The sequence below is a fragment of the Chelonoidis abingdonii genome, chromosome 9 (assembly GCF_003597395.2).
Source record: "Chelonoidis abingdonii isolate Lonesome George chromosome 9, CheloAbing_2.0, whole genome shotgun sequence".
Classification (NCBI taxonomy): domain Eukaryota; kingdom Metazoa; phylum Chordata; order Testudines; family Testudinidae; genus Chelonoidis; species Chelonoidis abingdonii.
In genome coordinates, this window is record NC_133777.1 from 15,717,230 (window position 1) to 15,737,149 (window position 19,920).

A 19,920-nucleotide genomic window follows, 5' to 3' on the forward strand; every position below is an offset into this window, starting at 1 on the left:
TCACTCGGGGGGCGGACCTTAATCTCCCAGACTCACCTAATCCCCCACTCCATTGGCTGAGTGGAGGCTTTCTGCGCGTGATTGGCCGGCGTTCCGGTCGATCCCTGAGTGGCGGCATGCGATTGCTTATCCGCCGGGCAGGTCAGAGTGCCCGTTTTGAATAATCGTTCCCCTGGTAGTAAGAAGGCGGTTGCAAATGCCACGTTGCTGCTGGCTGCCGTGTCGGGCCCGGCCGGGGGGGGGACTCGGCAAAATCCGGAAGCGCTCGGCAAAGTCCGGCCGCGGCTTTAAAGGAGCTGAGAGATCCCCGGCTCGCCCTACGCCGCTGTTCGGTTGGCTGTGAGCGCGAGGAGCCTACGGGTGCCGGCGCCGCTGCCTAGTCCGCACGGCGGTGCAGCCGCGGCGGGGGCCGCGATGTTGGCCGACAGCCTGGTGGAGGAGTTCGAGATCCGCGATGATGAGCCCTGGTACGATCAGCAGGACCTGCAGCAAGGTGAGCAGCCGGGCCGGGGCTCCGCGTGGAGGATGCCCGTCTGGTGGGGGCTCGCCCCTCCGGGCGCAGGGGACTGGCCCCCGCTGACCAAGGCGCTGAAGGAGCCTTCACTGGTGGCGGCTCCTTCAGGCGATGGAGATGGGGGGGAGAAGGACAGGTAAGTCGAGGGGGGCAGGTAAGTCCCGAGGGGGGCCCCTGCTCCCTTTGAGAGCGGGGGGGGGCAGGTAAGTCTCGGGGGGACTCTCTATGGGGGGGGCCGGCGAGGAGGGGAAAGATGGGGGGGAGAGGAGGGCAAAAGGGAAACATGGATCTGGGGAGGGATGAAACAAAAAGTGGCGAGGAGGGGTGTGAGCGCCCGGGCGGACAGGGCGGGAGGGGAGGAAAAGGACGAGGTAGGGTGCGGGGGACAGAAGGGAACAGTTGGCCCCGAGAGGCTGGGGGGTATTAGGGGAGGGGGCTGTCTTGGAGAGGGAGGAAATGGGAGACGGCTGGGGGCGCACAGAAAGCGGGCTCTCTTCTCTAACCATTAAAGCTGCAGGGCGTTTGCCATTGTGCAGCTTCTTAGGGGACCAGGGGTTTAACAGGAGGCTAACCAGGAATAGCAAAGTACTGTAAAGCGTAATGGTATCGTGACACCTTCGCTGTCATGGCTTCTGGGCTGTGTGTGACTGGGTAGGAATACGGACTTCTGCAAAACAAACCCGCTGCATTTAAAGAGTGGCTTGTGTACCTGGCTTAAGAACTGGTTCTTCCCTTAACTTTGTTCGCTTTTTAGGGGTTCGACTGTGCCACTCTGTGTAATGCTGTACCTCTTACATAAAGCAGCTCGGTAAAGAGAAAGCTTTTGCTTTAGCTGCAGTGCTTGCTTACAACAGAGTAGCTGTAAATAATATTTAAGGGTTTCCACACCCTGTCACCGCCTCCCGCCTACCTATAATTAAAGGGCTTGCAATTGATTACATTGTAAATACTAGGATGAGTCCTTGTGGCACCTTTGAGACTAACAATTTTATTTGGGGATAAGCTTTCCTGGGCTATAACCCACTTCATCAAAAAGCTTATGTGCAAATAAATTTGTTGGTTTCTAAGGTGCCACGAGGACTCCTTGTTGTGTTTGCTGATACAGACTATCAGGGCTACACCTCTGAAACCTGTCACATTGTAAATACTGGAATATCTTTATTATGGATAGATGGTCAGTTACTGCTCTCAGCTCCTCTTTACAACTTACTGTGAACATTCATTGAATAATTCCAGTATAAATTTGCTTATCTTAATAATAAGTATGTGCTTATAGTGCTCTTTCATCAGTAGTTCGTGAAGTATGTTATAAAGCTGGTAAGTAGGCACTGAGGCACAGTAGTGGACTGAATGTATGACATCAGTTTTCTTAACTTCTTGTAGGCATTAATTGGAATGAATGTAGAATAACTTTCTTTGGATTTAACAACGTTTAAAATTGGTATTTAGACTTATTTTTTAAATCCTATGTACATTCTTAAATGGCCAGTTCAGAACTGGAAGATTGAGAAGCGACTTCCTCAAAACTAGATTTAATTACAACTTGATTTCTCTATGCTCTTCCTCATATAAACTCCTTGGAGTAGGGGTAGTCCTTTTGTTCTGTTTGTACAGTGCCAAGCACAGTGGGGTCCTGATCCATGACGGGGGCAGATAGATGATATAAAGAATAAAAGTAGAACCCGCCCCCCACCGTTTTAATACTAACGTCTAGCAGCTAACAATAAAAATTCCATCTCTCTAAGGTCAGAATAAGTCCGGAATTTTGTATGTTTTGACCGACTTTACTAACTGTTGAATAGCTACTTCTGAGTGCTTCATACTCAAAAACAATAGTTTTATTAGATTGTAACTTTAACATGATCACATAACCTTAAATAGATTGCTGTTGCCTAGAAAAACTAGTGAATGAGCTGAAATTATTATCTAACGATTTAGACCTTTTTTTCCAATTCATTGTAAAGCTGTCACTATTCAAAGCCAAACATAGCTGTGTGAATCACCTAAGCTGCCTCATGAAGTGCACTGTGATTCACTTCTGCCTTATAATGATGTTCCTTTGGTCTGATCTGAATGGAAAATAAGTGGATTAACCTTTTTTATTATTATTTCTTGTATCAAACTGTTATTTTGTGTTGTGCTTATAAGTTCCACCTCACAAGTTAGTGCATTTCAGTGATGGTTAGGGAATTCTCATATATTGAATAGACTTATACAGATTCTCTCATTAGAAAATGCTCTAACTGTAAATGATTATTAACCTTGCCAAAAAAAGATAATAGTAAAAAAATCACAAAGCAGGAGGCAAACTTCCTGTAAAGGGATTTTCTTCTCATACTGCTTTTTAAAAATGCTCTATTGTTTGCAATACTCTTAGGAAGTTTGAAAATATTTCCCATCACTTTAAACTCTGGCAAATATCGACTTTTTGTCTATTGAGTAGAACTGAAGCTAAATGACTTTTATCTGCAAATGATTTTTATAGCACCCATTATGTCAAGAGATCTGTGCATTAGCATAATGAAAATTAGCACAGCTCTGGGAATAATATTGGATGTTGCTGTTGTGCTGAGAGAAATCGGGATGTTTTTGAGGATCTCTTAAAATTAACTAAAAACCCTGACTCCCTTAGCAGTTGAGTAGTTAAATTTTAACTTTAAGGATTTGAAAATCCCAAGTTCAAAATAGGTCAAAGTTCAGACCAAAACTTTGATTGTATTATGAACAATAAACTCCTGAAACTTCCACCTTTTAAAAATTGAGAATTTAATATCCAGTCAGACTTCTTGTTAAAGTATAATGTTGCTTGAAGTGAATTTTCATGTTTGAAATATTTGAGAACGGGAGGAGCAATTCCCTGCTTTCCTAGGACTGCATTTTGTTGCAGTGTATTGACTTTCTGAAAAGGCTTCTCTCATATAAGGAAAGTGATCATAATGCCGTTGTTCAAAAACTAGCAAAGGATTGAATAGATTACAATCTGGAATGAAGGATACCGTGTACATTCCACAGTGACAATTCTAAAGCTGGCTTAAAAGCAAAGATCTGATGGTGAACCAGGACTGTTTAGTAGTCTCTTCTGTTGTTGAAAATATCATTTTGCTGTACAAAGTCCTCTTATGTAGACTATTCAAACATTGGGAGGGGAGAGGAATCTTGACTTCCCCCCTATTATAGTAATGGTGTCAGCATGGTTTGCACTCAAGTGTAAAGTGAGAAATATTTAATGCAATAGCAAGAACAACTTCTAAGTCTCACTTTAGTGTGGAAATTCCAGACATAATTAAACATGATGAGGGGCAGAGATAGAGCTACCAAAATCTTACTCACATTATTTTACCTAGAGGAGAAACTCATAAAGTGGCTGACTTTAATTTGCATTATTTAAGTAAGAACGGATGACCGTGGCTCACGATAACTTTAGCCTCATAGTGAAAAGTAACCTTCCCCACACATCTGTTGGGATTTCATTAGCACATTGGCATAAATTTACAGTACCTGAGATCACAGTTAAGAAATTGAGTGCAGAGGGACAGCAATTATATTTTACTGAACATTTTAAAGACAGAATCCACATTGCTTTGTTTCCTTATTCATCTGGACATCTAATTCCTATAGCTGATTACTTATTTACTTAATGAACTTACTTGGCTGAGTAATCCTTTCACTGGCCAAACTCCCCTGGACATCAGGATACTTAGTCTGCAGGATCAGTTGAGTAAATTAAAAAAGCTAATACTCTTTAACACATATGCTAATAGGACTGATTATGTTTCCCCCAAAAGATGTCATACACCAGTAGCTCCCATTGATTTCACTGGGGTTTATGGGTGCTCAACCTTGCTGAAAATTGTCTCATTAGAAAGTATATCCTTTCTGCAATGCTTAAAAATACACTGGAGTTTTAGTACAGACCAAAATCTCTCACTTCTTTGCCTGTTTTTAAACAATGGGGTTTGTTTGGGTTTTTTTACACAGATTTTCTTGGGCTTTTCCACCTGTTTTCCTGCCTATCATGAGAAAGCCAACAGATTCTCTGTGATGAATGGTGAATATTTCCTACAAGAAAATGTCAATGTTTCTGTGCATCTTGTGTCAAACTAACAGAGTACATTTAAATCTGCAGCATATACTTAGGTGCTCCATATAGACAGGAATACTTGCATACCACTTTATATGTTTGAAGTGCTGGGTAAATAATAACAATATGTACTGACATTCACGCATATCTAACTTCATGTTTATATGCATAGTTTAATTTCTTCTAACTGCACTTCTAGATACACTTTTTGTAAAGTATGTTTAGAGCCATAACACAAATCCAGGAGACACGCCCAGATCCACAAAGATATTTAGGCTCCTAACTGCCACTGAAATTAATGAAAGTTAGGAGCTAAATACCTTTGAGGATCTGGGACAAAATGTTTAACTTTGGGGGTTCTGAGTAATTCTAAGAGTTTTATACACATTATTTGTTAACAGAATCTTATTCTGTGCCTTATTTAAAGCATAGAGCCTTATGTAATGACAGAGTAAAAGTTGGAACACTGCATTATTTGAGGTAACGGAAAAAGTTGCTACAAATTGTTGAATGGCTTTAATGATTACATGGCTGCTGGTTACCCAAGGCTAGTGTGTTGTGTTGGTTTAGAATTTGTAAAATAGGATTATATTTGTATAACATTATATGGAGGATTATAGACTCACTGAAGTTAGACTGCAGGAGTTACGGCGAAGAGAGAAATGTGGAAAAATAAAAGGGACTATTTCTGACTGACACCAGAGAACAATTTTATTTCTGTTTTCTTATGTACATCAATTAATGCCTTGTTTATTTCCCCACTATTCAATTAAATTGTATGGTGTATTTTGATGTATACAATTTACATAAACTTCCTGGAGTATCAGAATCCCAGTACATTTGGATGCCATGTTCTCTGGCACTGCTTTTGTACAACTAGCCGTTAACTTGCAAGATATGGGACTACTATAGTACGGTGGAGTCTTGGGCCCTTGTATACAGTAGGAAAAAAGTTTAGCTTGGATGCATTAAATTTCTAAACATGGGCATGTTAGTGTGTATTTAATACATTTTTTCCCCCTGCTGTGGATATGGCCTCTGATTTGCTGCTGTTAGTAGTCACTGGGTGTGGGGTTTAAATGTACTTACTGGTGCAGATCTTGCCCTACTCTTTCAGAGAATCATAGACTATCAGGGTTGGAAAAGACCTCAGGAGGTCATCTAGTCCAACCTCCTGCTCAAAGCATTGATCAGTGGCCTTTGTTTTAAGAATCAGATTGCAAGGAATATTTTTTCTTTGTTATTCTCAAAGTAGGAAATAACATCTTTGAGAACAACTTTGTTATAAGTAACGAATATATAATTAATGGATTATTTGATCTGCTAAAGCACTTTAATATCTCTCCGAACACCCTGTTGGAAGATCGCAAGTTTCTGTGGATATTTGTTTAGGAAGTTCTTTGGCTTATGCATCAGAATGTAATGATAATTTGCATATGCTAAGTGAAGGCTGCCCAAATCAATTTTTAACAGGATTTTATTCTATTACAGCAACTGGATAGAGATAAGCTATCAAACTAAAATTAAACAAGGTAAAAACAAGGGCATTTGAACTTCCAACCTAAAGAAATATTGGGAGTTCATATTCCAACCTATTATCTGTACCACTCATATATTATATATGCTTTTTAAATCTTGGTGGAAAGAATTCTGAATTCTCCTTGGCTTGTCCTTCCTTATATTCTGGCACTCTGACATTTATGATGATAGTTCCATATATCTAAAACCTAACAAGATTGTATTGCCAGCTTACATGTATTCAACAATCTGATCATGGTCCAAGTGATGTGAAAGTGGTGGAAAATTACAAACTTTGTATAAGGAATTGGAATGTAACTATTCTGCACTTCTCTTATATATGAAATATAATATGTTTAGGGGGGGTTACTACTCTAGCAATAACCTAGATTACTGATCTCCATTGTCACACAGTGTGAGATGCATGCAACATAAGGACTAATAACGTGCTATTTATTGCATATCATTCTTTCATAAACTTGGAAGTTACTAATCCATGCTATAGTTAAAGGAGGGCATCCAAGTTTAGATGTAGTCTCTGTATATGTGGATTCCTCGTTCTTTAAAAACAAAACAAACAAACAACTGCAATATTCATAGGAAATCCGGAGGTTGCTGAGGAGGATTAGGCTGAGTTTCAGATATCTTTAAGAGAACAAATACCATTTAGAATCCCTTTGAGAAAAGGAAACTAACCATTGTCTGGTGCTGTTTATAAGTCGAGAGACACACAATACATATCTGAGCACATTATCTAACTTCCTATTTCATCAGAAAAAGTGTTTGTTTGAAAATCTTCAGCTGATTGTCTAATGGTGCTGCATGGGCTGGGTTGCCTTTTGGGGGTGGTTGGAGGAGCAAGGGGACATCAAATATTGTTCCAGGCCTGGCCTAACCAGTACTTAACAGGCCTTCTTGCTTTTTATTTCCCTTTCAGAATGGGTTTAGCGGTTACCTTCGATCCCTCAATTAGCTAAGAGCCACTTTGCAGTGCACTACTGGGACTCGTGTTTATGCTGCTCTCTGGCTACCATGTCAGGAGCATCATTCCCATTCATCCTTATCTGCATAGGGGACAACATGAATGGACAGATGTAGACGGGGAATGACAGAAGGCAAAGAGTGATCAGATGAGGAAAGTAAAACTAATGTGGTGGAGAGGAGACTAAAAAGGATGATGGAGTGAATGAGGGGGGAAAATGGAGAATTAGCCTCAATCCCAAAGAAGTTGTATTGTAGCATAATAGCTTGTACTTGGACACAGTTATAACTACCGTAACTCCAAGAATTTAACTGAAATAATATAGTAATGGTCAGATTGCACAAACTGGGTCTTAAATTTTACAGGCAGATTATTTATTTCTTTAGACCTGCATCTTGCTGCTGAACTTGGGAAGACATTATTGGATCGCAACACAGAACTGGAGGAATCTTTGCAGCAAATGTATGCAACCAATCAAGAGCAACTACAAGAGATAGAGGTAAATTTTAAGGCGTATGGGTGAGTTCTATTGCAGAGTTTGATAATCTTGTAGTGTGGAAATTGAAATCATTTGGATACCATGAAACTTGATTTTGATGTGGTATTATGACTCCTTCAAAACTTCATCTTCCAAGAAAACACTCTGAATGCCTCTTGCAGTTAATTTTAATCTGATTCTAAAATTTCTAGAGCTTGATAACACGCATAGACACAGTTTCCTCTCCTTAGTAGAATCTTTGTATCTTCACTAAATTTAACTTCTATAACTATAATGACAAGTACCCATTGTGTTTGTATAAACTAGCTATTTCTGAAATTGATACTGTTTAAAACAAGAGTTTCTCTATATAAATACATGATGTAGGTGGATTACTTTACTTAACAAATCCAGAAAATACATGTAGAAGAAATCTCTGTAGGTTTTTGAAAAGCCTGCATTATTTGAAATAGTATGACTAGCTGTTTCCACAAATACCTTCATACACACAAAAATTGTAAGTTTAACAAATGTTATCATGCTGTACACAAAAGGCTACACAACAGAGCAGTGATATTTTTGCATGCTGTATATTTAATATTATAGTATTAGTCAATTGCAAAGAACCTATTATTGACAGTGTTTTCAGCATTTCAATCATCCATTGATATTAATTTTAAACTTTTCAATTAATGAAATTAACCCTGAAATTAACTGACTGGTACTTAAGAAGAATTTACATAACTGAATAGTCCACATGATGCAAGTAGTATTAAAACAGTAATCAATTTAAAGTAAAGTGTATATATCTGCCTACAATTTAGAGAATGTTGAAATGATCTTTCAGTACAATAACGGCAATCACTACAGCTTTACTTCAACATTTGTATTAGGTTGCATATAAAAGCACATAATGCTGTGTTGGTGGTAACATGGCATTTTAAATTCTAGGATGTTTGCAGATGTCTCATGCTGTATGAATTTTCTTAAAAAAAAAAACCACCAAACAGCTAATAGGTGCACAGTATAGACAAAAAATGCCGTCTTGTAAGGATACCTTTGTATTGCTGATTTTTGACATACCTCACACAGCTTACTTGACTTTTTTTCCTCATTAAATCATGGTAGATCTAGTCACTATATCCAGCTCATTCTGTAATATAGAGGACATCAGTAAAGCAAAACAATGCTGGAGTTAAAGCTACCAACCACAAACAAACCCAACCTATCTGCATTTATTTATGCAGAGCCCTTGAAATGTGTCCCGAGTCTAAATGGCTCAGAAATAAGATTGATCCTTAAGGTCTGAAGTATGTAAACTCTTAGAGCAACTACACAAACTATTAGGTCCCCCAGTCTGGTGTACATTAAGGTGCAAGGAAGGGCAATGAAAATGATGGGGGGTGGGGTATGGAACAGCTTCTATATGAGGAGAGATTAAGAAGAATGGAACTCCTTATTTTAGAAAAGAGGTGATTAAGTGGGATATGATAGAGGTCTATACAAAAATGAATGGTATGGAGAAAGAGTTTATGGTGTTTACCCCGTCACATAACACAAGGACTAGCGCAGCAGTTCTCAAACTTATTTGATCACACTCCCCCTTCTTCGTGTATATAGTAGTTTATGCCCTCTTCTCCCCCACTGTTCCCCAGCCACACAAGTACATATACCCATATATGCAGCAGCGGTGCTTCACTTGAATCATTTTTTGCTGCTTTGTCTTTCACATGAGGTTTTTTTTCTGCTGCATGAATGAGCCAACGATCCATTGTAATAAGAGCAAAAGCGAAACTGATTGTAGTCTATGCTTATAAATAAATGTGCACGCTGCATCGTAGCAAACAGATTAACATGCAGATGGCAATGACTTTGTTAAACTTGCTTAGCATTATACATATGTGTCAAAATGCACGGTGCCATCTAGAGTCAAATGCACAGTGCTATCTGATATGGCTGGAGGAATCAGCTTTGCTAGTTACTCATTGCTGTGGGTAAAACATGTGCAGTAAGTTTTTTTTTTTCTTTTTTTCTTTCTCTTTTTTTTTCCTGCCGGAAGATTCTCAACTCCCTCTTGAATACATTCCATGCCTCCCAGTTTCAGAACCTCTGAACTAGTGGGAATTACCTAATTAAATTAATAGGCAGCAAGTTTAAAAACAAACAAAAGGAGTACTTCTTCACAATCAATCTGTGGCAATAAGTATCACTGGGTTAAAAAAATTATTAGACCTATCCTCCATGAAATTATCTGTCAGAGGCTACTAGCCAAGATGGTCAGGGATGCAATCCCAGGCTCCAGGTGTCCCTAAACCTCCAGCTGCCAGAAGCTGGGGGATGGATCACTTGAAATTGCCCAATTGTGTTAATTTCCTCTGAAGCATATGGCACTGGCCGCCATCAGAAACAATTCTGGTGGACCATTGGTCTGACCCAGTATATGGCCATTCTTATGTCCATCACCTTGTAAAGCATTCATTTTAGGAAGAGAGGGCAAGGAAATGCTATAATCTTGCCAAAAAAATAAACTGAAAGAATCTGTCCTGCACACGTTACTTGAGAGTAGCTATCTAAAGAGACTTGTTGCGTCTGATTTATTTGTGTATATTTCTTGAGAGCTTATTTAAAAAAAACAACTGATTTTAACCTGATCTTTATTACAGTCAGTTAGCATTGTGCATAATACAACGTGTGTAGGTTTCATTTCAAAAGACAACTTCCTTGTCTTCGCTGCATAGGAAGGGCTAAGGGAATTGAAACATGTAGAACTGTTCATAATCTTATTTTGAAGGTTAAAGCTAAAGTTTTAAACATTTGACTTCATTAGGTATTTAGTCTCTGATAATTATCTGACCTTTGCACTCACACGTATGCTAGTAACTGATCATGATGTATGTAATAAATGGTGCAACAGCAGATTAAAACCAATGCCAGAAAAACTAACTAAGACTGTTCATGAATCTTGGCATCTCTTGTAAATCCAAATGTGGGGCGTTACAGCTCTCCTTTTCATAATAATCCAGTGGAGTGTAAGCCTGCTTGGCAGTGTATCACTTACAGCTACATATTAAGTTTTCCTATTTCCCTTGCAATTGATGTAGATGCTAGAGAGTTTCTGAAATATCAGGAAAGCCAGTACATTTGCATTTGGAGTTTCTGCTCTCATCTCCTGCATGATATTTTCAAGTTATGCTGACATCAGGCATGTAAGGTGAGATGAAATGTAGTTCCTTGAGAAAGGGAGTAATCTACTCTTTCTCCCCCATGTTCCTTTTGTTCCATTTCACCTAAGGTATAGCCTGTCTGCATAGGCTACCGTTCAGTGGATCCTTTGATGCATTAAAGCACCTAAATTCAGAACTTTAATCTTCATATTTATATGCTCAGTCACCTTTCCCTGCTAAAGAAACCATGAATGTTTCCAATTTATTTGAGACTAGCAGACAGGGAAAGTTAATCTGAAATGGGTCACACTGAGATTCTGTTGGTTAATCCACATGCTATTCTTGTGTGAATCCTGTGTCACATGCCCGTGGGTTGCAAAAAGATCTAACCAACAGCTATCCAATTGATCTTTTAGTAGTTTGTAGCAGTGCATAGCCTAGATTTAACTTGTAATCGGTTCTTAAATTGCCTAAAATGTAAAACCACCAACCTTCTAATGCAGTAAAAGGCTAAGTAGAATATTGGAAGCTTTGATTACATAATTAGGTCACTTACAAGAGTAATTGCTCCTAATCTAGAAATCTTTCAGACAACTTCATGTGGATGATTTTGAACAGTTAGCATCCAAGTGTGTAAAATGTAGTTTAAATTTAGAACCTAATACTTCAAGAAATATTTTATGTTCAACTTCTTTAGGACAAACTAGCTCATGATAATGTGAACTTGATTTTAAACTTATTCTAAAGATCATGGAGCAAATAACTAAGCAATCAATTTGCAAACACCAAGAAAATAAGGTGATAAGTAACATTCAACATGGATTTGGCAAGAACAAATCATGTCAAACCAACTTAATGACTTTCCTTGGCAGTGTAACAAGCCTGGTAGATAGGGTATATCTTGACTTTAGTAAGGCTTTTGATACCGTGCTGCATGACCTTCTCAAACAAATTAGGCAAATACAACCTAGATGGAGCTACTTTAAGGTGGGAGCATCTCACTGGTTGGAAAACTGGTCCAGAGAGTAGTTATTAGTGGTTCACAGTCAAACTGGAAGGGCCTATCAAGTGTGGTCTTACAGGGATCAGTTCTGAGTCTGGTTCTGTCCAATATGGCATAGAGAGTACACTTACAATCTTTGTGGATGATACCAAGCAGGAAAGGTTGCAAGTGCTTTAGAGGACAGGATTAAAATTCAAAATGATCTGCAGAAATGGTCTGAAGTAAATAAGATGAAATTCATTAAGAACAAATGCAAAGTACTCCACTTAAGAAGGAACAATCAGTTGCACATATACAAAATGGGAAATGACTGCCTAGGATGGAGTACTGCGGAAAGGGATGTGGGGGTCATAATGGATCACAAGCTAAATGAGTCCGTGTAGCAAAAAAAGCAAACATCGTTCTGGCATGTATTAGCCAGAGTAATGTAAGCAAGACAGAAGAAGTAATTCTTCCACTCTGCTCTGTGCTGATTAGGCCTTAACTGGAGTATTGTGTCCGGTTCTGGGTGCCACATTTCAGGAACGATGTGGACAAATTGGAGAAAGTCCAGAAAAGAGCAACAAAAATGATTAAAGGTCTAGAAAACATGACCTATGGGGGAAGATTGAAAAAATTGGGTTTGTTTAGTCTGGAGAAGAAGACTGAGACAGGACATAACACTTTTCAAGTACATAAAAGGTGTTACAAGGAGGGAGAAAATTTTTTTTAGTCTCTGAGGATAGGACAAACAGCAATGGGCTTAAATTGCAGCAAGGAAAAGAGACAGCTAAGGGGAGATATGATTGAGGTCTATAAAATCATGACTGGTGTAGAGAAAGTAGATAAGGAAGTGTTGTTTACTACTACTCATAACACAATAACTAGGGTTCACCAAATGAAATTAATAGGCAGCAGGTTTAAAACAAAAGGAAGTATTTCTTCACACAGTGCACAGTCAACCTGTTGAACTCTAAAGAGCATTCAGGAATTAGAGTGTGTATGAGACTGTTGCAGTTTTGAAAACAAGTATAACACAATATACATGTGTGCATCTTGGTTAACTCTTCTTTGCCAGAGGATGATGTGATGTCCAAGACCATAACAGGGTTAAAAAAAGAATTACCAGTAGATACATTCATTGAGGGTAGGTCCATCAATGGCTATTAGCCAGGATGGGCAGGAATGGTGTCCCTAGCCTCTGTTTGCAGGAAGCTGGGAATGAGCGACAGGGGATGGATCACTGGATGATTACCTGTTCTGGTCAGTCCCTCTGGAGCACCTGGCACTGGCCACTGTTAGAAGACAGGATACTGGGATAGATGGACCTTTGGTCTGACCCAGCAGGGCCATTCTTATGTAACGGCAGTTTAGGTTGGACATTAGGAAAAACTTCCGGTTGAGTAGCTAAGCACTGGAAAAAATTGCCTAGGGAGGTTGTGGAATCTCCATCACTGGAGATTTTTAAGAGCAGGTTAGGCAAACACCTGTCAGGGATGGTCTAGATAATACTTAGTCCTGCCGTGAGTGTCAGGGGATTGAACTAGATGACTTCCTGAGGTCCCTTCCAGTCCTACAAGTCTGTGGTATTTCTGGTTCAGGAATGACTTAGTGCATATTTGTATGCAGGATCCCTGGAACTTTCTAGTATGTGTGTGTAGTAAAATCCATATAGACACGTTCAGCTGTGGGAAAGCTTAAGGTCTTTCTAATACCAAGGGATTTAAAGATGGTTTATTACTCTTGTGTAGGAAATCTTTATCCTAGGCTTTCTAAAAGCAGTTTCACCACTACAAAATAAACAACCTGCTAAGTTTCTTGAATAAAGAAGATTACAGTGAGAACATTTCATACAGAATTAAAAAAGCAGACCTTTGACTGGGATTATATAAACTAGAATGCCCGTTGTGGGTAATTAAAGTTTGTTCTAATTTGTACTTCCTGATCAATAGTAACCCAAATATCATCAGTTTACAGTTTTAAGACTAAACTAAAATCCTTAAACTTAGGGCAGCTTCATACACTGAGAAATTTATTCTGATTTGATAGGGTTTGCCCATGTAAAGTAAAACCCCAGTGTTGCAGCTGGTAAATTGCATAATTACAAACTGGAAGTTGTAATTTAAATCATCCCTATTCTAATTGAAGGAAACTGCATGTGGCATGGTGTCTTGCTATTTAGTCTGAGATTTAAAAGTGCTAGTCGGCTCCAGTTTGTGGAAAACATTCCCAGAGCTATTTTTAAGGGTATAAAGTCTTCTCACAGTTCTGTAATCGCTGTTTAAGGGTACAATGTCTTTCCAAAGTTCTGCAATCAAAACTAATGTACATTGTATTATTCTTGACATTTATAGGAAACAAACGGAAAATCCTGATTTAAGAATTTAAAGTTAAAATTTCCATTAAGTAGGATTAAACATTTTTAGCAGTGTAAAGATGGTAACTGCAAATTATCTTATAGTACCTTACAAAGCAAGTGGAGCTCTTACGTCAGATGAATGATCAGCATGCAAAGGTTTATGAACAGCTGGATGTTACAGCAAGAGAACTGGAAGATGCTAATCAAAAACTAGTTGCGGATAGTAGAGTCTCACAACAAAAGATATTAAGGTAACTAAAGTTTTGTGGAGCAACTTTTTTTTATATTGAGGAATTGGAATGGAATACTAGTCTGACTGCATTAGTTTATGCATTTTTGGGTGGCTGGTTATCCAGTTGTCTAATCACTGGGCTTTTGGGTTGAGTATGTGGTTCTGTCTGTCACTGGTAACTGTGGAGCAGTTTCCAGAGGAAGAAACACAAAACTGAGTGGATCATGACTGAGCTCATGCTATTGGTCATGCCCTTGACTTAACATGACTGGCTTTAACAGCTTTATATGTTCATGAACTTCAGCCTGACAGAGACTATTGAAAGTCTGCAAACCCATATAGATGACCTTCAGAGACAAGTGGAAGAATTGAAGAAATCTGGACGAGGCCATATGAACCATGAGAGATCTGAGCAGCCACGATCCGTGCACAGCTTCTCATGTTTGAAGGAGCTGTACGACCTTCGCAAGTAAGACGCTAACTCAGTTATGTAATTTTATTGTGCAAGCAGACTTTTTTAAATCTTTCATCCATTTGTTTGCAGCAGAGCAGAGAAATCAGATGTGCATTTCTAGAAAATTGGTCAGTGTCACTCCAGACAAATGAGTTAAGAGCAAAGCCGTCTTCACAAGCCTACTGTCTCATCATGTAATCATACAGAGAATGTTAGTGTAAACACTTTGTAGCCTTCCCTACTCTCTCTCTGCTACTTTTTCTGACAGTTCCCTAGAATACTACCTCTGGGATTTCCTTCTGTTTTCTTCCTTATTCCCCAAGCAGAATAGTTGTCAACAGACATGGAATAAGACTAATTTGGAACAAATAATCATGCAACATTGATAAAGCAAACATTGCACAGAAACTTAATATTTGAAGGGGCTGATTTTAGACCAGCAGACGTCAAGAGCTCAAAATTAAGAGGCGCAATTGAATCTTAAAACTTGATCTGGTAGGCCTAGTTACTGCAATATATTGTATGTCATGGTATGGGATAAAAACTGAAATTTAGCCTTGGCCTCTTAACTTATACACTCTAGTGAGCTACCTAGGCTACTAATATGGATAACTTAAGAACAGAACAACATGAGTCAAGAGCTGATACAAAGAACCATACTGTATGTACCATCGTGCACAGTAAAACTGTCTTTTCAGTTACATGCCCTTATAAAATCTGCTATCCAGAGTTATATTGTAATTCCTAATTTGTTTAAAAATGATCTACATTATGTTCAATAAATTGAATGCATGTCTTTAAAATACAAGCTTGTCAAATTTAAACTTTTAAGCTTTAATATTGACACTTCTATAATGCGAACTCAAGAGGTGATTTTTTAAAATTAGAATTACAAAACATGCTTGTATGAAACTGTCAGATTTCTGACAGTGGATTTTATAACCATTCTGGGCATTCATTAAGGTTTTACAGTGGAAATGCTGAGACTTTTAAACTGCAGGGTATGGATATCTTGTTTGCAGATCCATTTCATTATGAGAATTGTACAAGTTAAATGGGGAAAATAGACTGCATGATAATCTAATACATCTTCTCCCAGCATCAGGAATGTCCTGTAGAAAAACTATATCTTGTAGCCTCAAAGAAATACTCTAGAAAATCTCAAATTCTGGTTAGAGGTCTGGATGTACAGTAGGTTTTATATCTACAATTTGTTACTGCAATTAAGCAGCTGCCATACCACCTGAACTGGGAACCATGTATCACTGGGTACTGAATTTACTAAAGGCCTGTAGAAAAGCATTCTGTTTGATTATTGAGGCATTGTAACTTTTGTACAAATAAATACCTTAATGACCAACCTGGTTCTGTTTGGAAACCAGTTTTTTTCAACAGCGAGTTTAAATTCCATCTCTGTGTTATCCAGAAGAGGCAGCCTAAAAGTCATAGGAAATCTAAGCTCTGACACTTTTTTTTTGTTTCTGCAGGTATTTTGTTTATGATCATATTTTTGCAGAAAAAATTACTTCAATAGATAGTCAGCTGAGTCCCATAGAAGAAGAAAACGAGAACTTAAAAAAGGCTTTGACTGTATTACAAGCCCAACTTAATCTGGAAAAGGAGAAAAGAGTGACGATGGAAGAGGAATATCAACTTATGGTAAAGGAGAACTGTGACCTTGAACAGAGGCTGGTTGATAAAGACTTATACCGGGCTCGGGCAGAAGAGCTTGAATTAGAAGTGGCTGAAATGCGGCAGATGTTTCAGTCTGAAAACACATTTGTCAACAGCATGGAGAATCTAGTTCCAGAATCATTTTTTATTTCATTTAAAGAGTCTTTAGAAAGGGAAATTAGTCAAAGTCCTTCAGAGGATGCATCCTTGACTGTCCCCCAGCTTGATAAAAAGGCCCTAAAAAGAAGTAGCAGTGAGACTTTCCTAAGCAGTGCTGCAGGAGGAGACGTTCTAAAGGGCCATGAAGAAACCTGTATTAGAAGAGCTGAAGCTGTGAAGCAGCGAGGCATCTCCTTGCTTAATGAAGTGGATGCTCAGTATAATGCTCTGAAGGTTAAGTATGAGGAACTTCTGAAGAAGTGTCACATGGACGAAGATTCTTTGAAACATAAGGCTGTACAAACATCAAAACAGTATTCCAAAGACTCTAGTGTGGGGAAGATCCAGTCTGACCATTCAGCTACTGATCAAGAGTATGGAAATGTTGAACTAACTGGCTCACTCACAAATACTATACCTGAATATAAAGCTCTCTTTAAGGAAATTTTTAGTTGTATCAGAAAAACAAAGCAAGAAATAGATGAACATAGAACAAAATATAAGCGTTTCTCTTCTCAGCCCTAACACTGGTTCGCATTAACTATGCTGATGACCAGTTTTCCCACTGAAAAGTTCTGTATTAGTCCAGAAGGGAAACATTAAGGGTCCCTCTGGTGTTTGTACGTATCTTGCTGTCACATGTGTACTCCCTTCAACTTGAATGTATGTTCACTTTACTTGTAAATATGTATGATATGATCAACCCATTAGTCAGTTGTATTCTCTGTGCACGCAATGACTCCTACCACACAGTAAAAGTTACTGTTCAGTGGTAGTTGTTGGCAGCCTTAAAAGTAGAAAATTTAGCTTAATTTTTGCATACTACGTTTGTCCTCTCCACAGCAGCAATTGACAATCTAGCTCACTATGCCCAGTGTGCTACAGAAGCTGTAGACCTAAGGAGAAATGTTTGTATTATACTTTTTTCCACTGTGGGAAATTTGGAGTAAATTTTCCTTACTCACAAACCAAAAAGGTTTTGTTCAGTCTTAGCCTTGTGGCTATTTTTGTGTACTAAAATCCACCTGTGGGAAACCTCTGCTTCAGACTGAAATTAGTAATCAGTCTAAATGGATGTGCCCTGGCAAAGATGAGCGGAAACTGGCACAGCAGCCTGAATTAGGCTTAATTTTAAGCCAGCACCAAGTTTTCATATGCACTAAACTCTTTCCGCTTTGCATAAATGTCTTTATATTAAAAATGGATTAGGTGTAAAGGTATGAATATTTGAGAGTTCAATGTTTAGGGCACTCTGTTTTAAGGCAAGATACTGTGAACTATGTATATTGTCACTGATCTATTGTTCCTTAGTAGTATTCCTAAAAGTGCATTTTTGTCATGTGATGAGATGGAACGTTACAATTTGTGGTAGCTTTGCCATGGAGGAATGGCTTCCTTTAGTCTATAAAGCCCCCTACTCAAAGTGTTTTAAAGGAGACCGGACAAGAACACCACCATCTGATATACTTACATCACTTTACACCCTTTGAGTTCAAGGTTGTGTAAACCTATTTAGTATCAGCAGTAAAAACAAAACAAAAACCACCCGAAAACACCTCTTTAAGAACCAGATTACAACGTGTAAGAGATGGGGCCAAGATATAATTAAACCCTCTTTGCTCCTTCCTCCCCAATAAAATAAAGATTGCAGGACCAACTTCAGCTAATGAAAATGCAGAATATAGAGGACCACTGCACCAAATGGGAGGAGGAAACGCAGGAGACTGGTAAAGGCTGAGAAACCAAGAAGGAATGGAAGCCAGATAACCAGCACTAGAAGGTGATCTGATAACTTTACAAGAGTAGCAATGCAGCTTAACTCTTTAAAGTGTTCAGTGTTTGCTATGGATAAACGTCTACTTGAGTTGCCTAGATAAATCAAACTGTTGGCACATGACGATAAAAGAAACTTTACAGTTGTAGTTAAGTTGCTGCTGCTATTATAAATTCTTGTCTGCCTCATGTACAGTGTAATTTAGTCTCCAGTTATTTTATACTTGTCCTTCAGTAAGACAGAATTCAGTTGTACAGATTAGACACTTACACTGTAAGCAGTTGTGTACTAAAATAAATTTTTAAACAAAGAATTCTAAATTATGAACACTGAAAGGCAAATAAATCCCTGCAGCTAAAGTTACTGGGTGTGTGCTACTAATTTTGTCCAAATGTGTGAAACTACTACTAATGCAAAGATGGAGTTCTTAAAATAAGCGTGGATGGCATCTTCATTGATATACAGATTCACCTCCCACTCCCAGCAGGCATTTCACAGACTTGCTGGCCTATACCACCCTTGCTTAGATGAAAAAACTAATTGGGGAAATAAATTAAAGACTTGAAGGGGGGAGGATGGGGCAGACTAATCTCTCCTTTTCCTCTCCCCTGTTCCAGTCCCCTCTAGGTGAGAGAGTTGCTTCCCTGTACCTGTTCGTCTGGCACCAGCTCCCTTTATAACTTGTGTGTTGCTTGGCTTCCCTGTACCCTTAGGAATGGTTGTCTGTTTCTCTGCTCAAAATGTAGCAAGGGCATCTAGTGCAGGCAGTAATGTTGGCATCTTGTTCCCCACTTTCAGTCTGGAGGACTCTAGAAGCAGATGGAACCTGCTGCCGCAAGTGGTTCACCACTCATTTGTGTTACTGTAGTGCCTGGGAATAGGAACCCTACACAGATCAGGCCTCTACTGGGCTAGGTGTGTATAAATGGAACAAAGAAAAGCCCTAGCCCAAGGAGTTCATAGCCTAAAATATAGGCTATGTCTACACTACTGTGGTAAGTCGACCTATGCTATGCAACTCCAGCTATGTGAATAACATAGCTGGAGTCGATGTACCTTAGGTCAAGTTACTGTGTCACCTTACCTTACTCTTCTTGTCTGGGTAGAGTACAGGGGTCGACTGGAGAATGATCTGCTGTCAATTTGGTGGGTCTTCACTAGACCTGCTAAATCAACCTCTGGTGGAGCAATTTCAGCGCATCGATCCTGGCTGTAGTGTAGATATAACCTAAGACCGACGACAACTGGATTGAGACAGAGTATAAGGAAACAATGCGGGACTAGTGGTCAGTATGATATGTTGTGGAATCAGTAGCTAGCCATTATGTGGTCTATAGGCATCACAGAAGGGACGGTTCTGAGAGGATAAGTCTTACAGACATGTACAAGGAAGCTCCTCCCAACTGACGGGCAACATTGGCAAAAGCACAAAGGAGCTTGTTTGAAAATTTAACAACTGGGTGATGGAAGCACATGCTGAGCTAGGGATGAGAGTAATTTCAATACTGAATAAGAAGTGTTAGGCAGGTTGGGAAGGAGGAAAAAGGCC

At 39.1% G+C, this 19,920-nt stretch overlaps 1 protein-coding gene across 1 annotated transcript; it reads left to right on the plus strand.

Moving 5' to 3' along the window:
• Positions 1-234: 234 nt before the first annotated feature.
• On the plus strand, positions 235-18,220 carry CDR2 (cerebellar degeneration related protein 2). The gene is made up of 5 exons (XM_032802137.2): positions 235-493; positions 7,482-7,594; positions 14,181-14,329; positions 14,615-14,779; positions 16,252-18,220. Exons 1-5 carry the CDS (start codon positions 415-417, stop codon positions 17,120-17,122), a joined length of 1,377 nt encoding a protein of 458 aa, XP_032658028.1. The 5' UTR covers positions 235-414; the 3' UTR covers positions 17,123-18,220.
• The last annotated feature ends 1,700 nt before the right edge of the window (positions 18,221-19,920 follow it).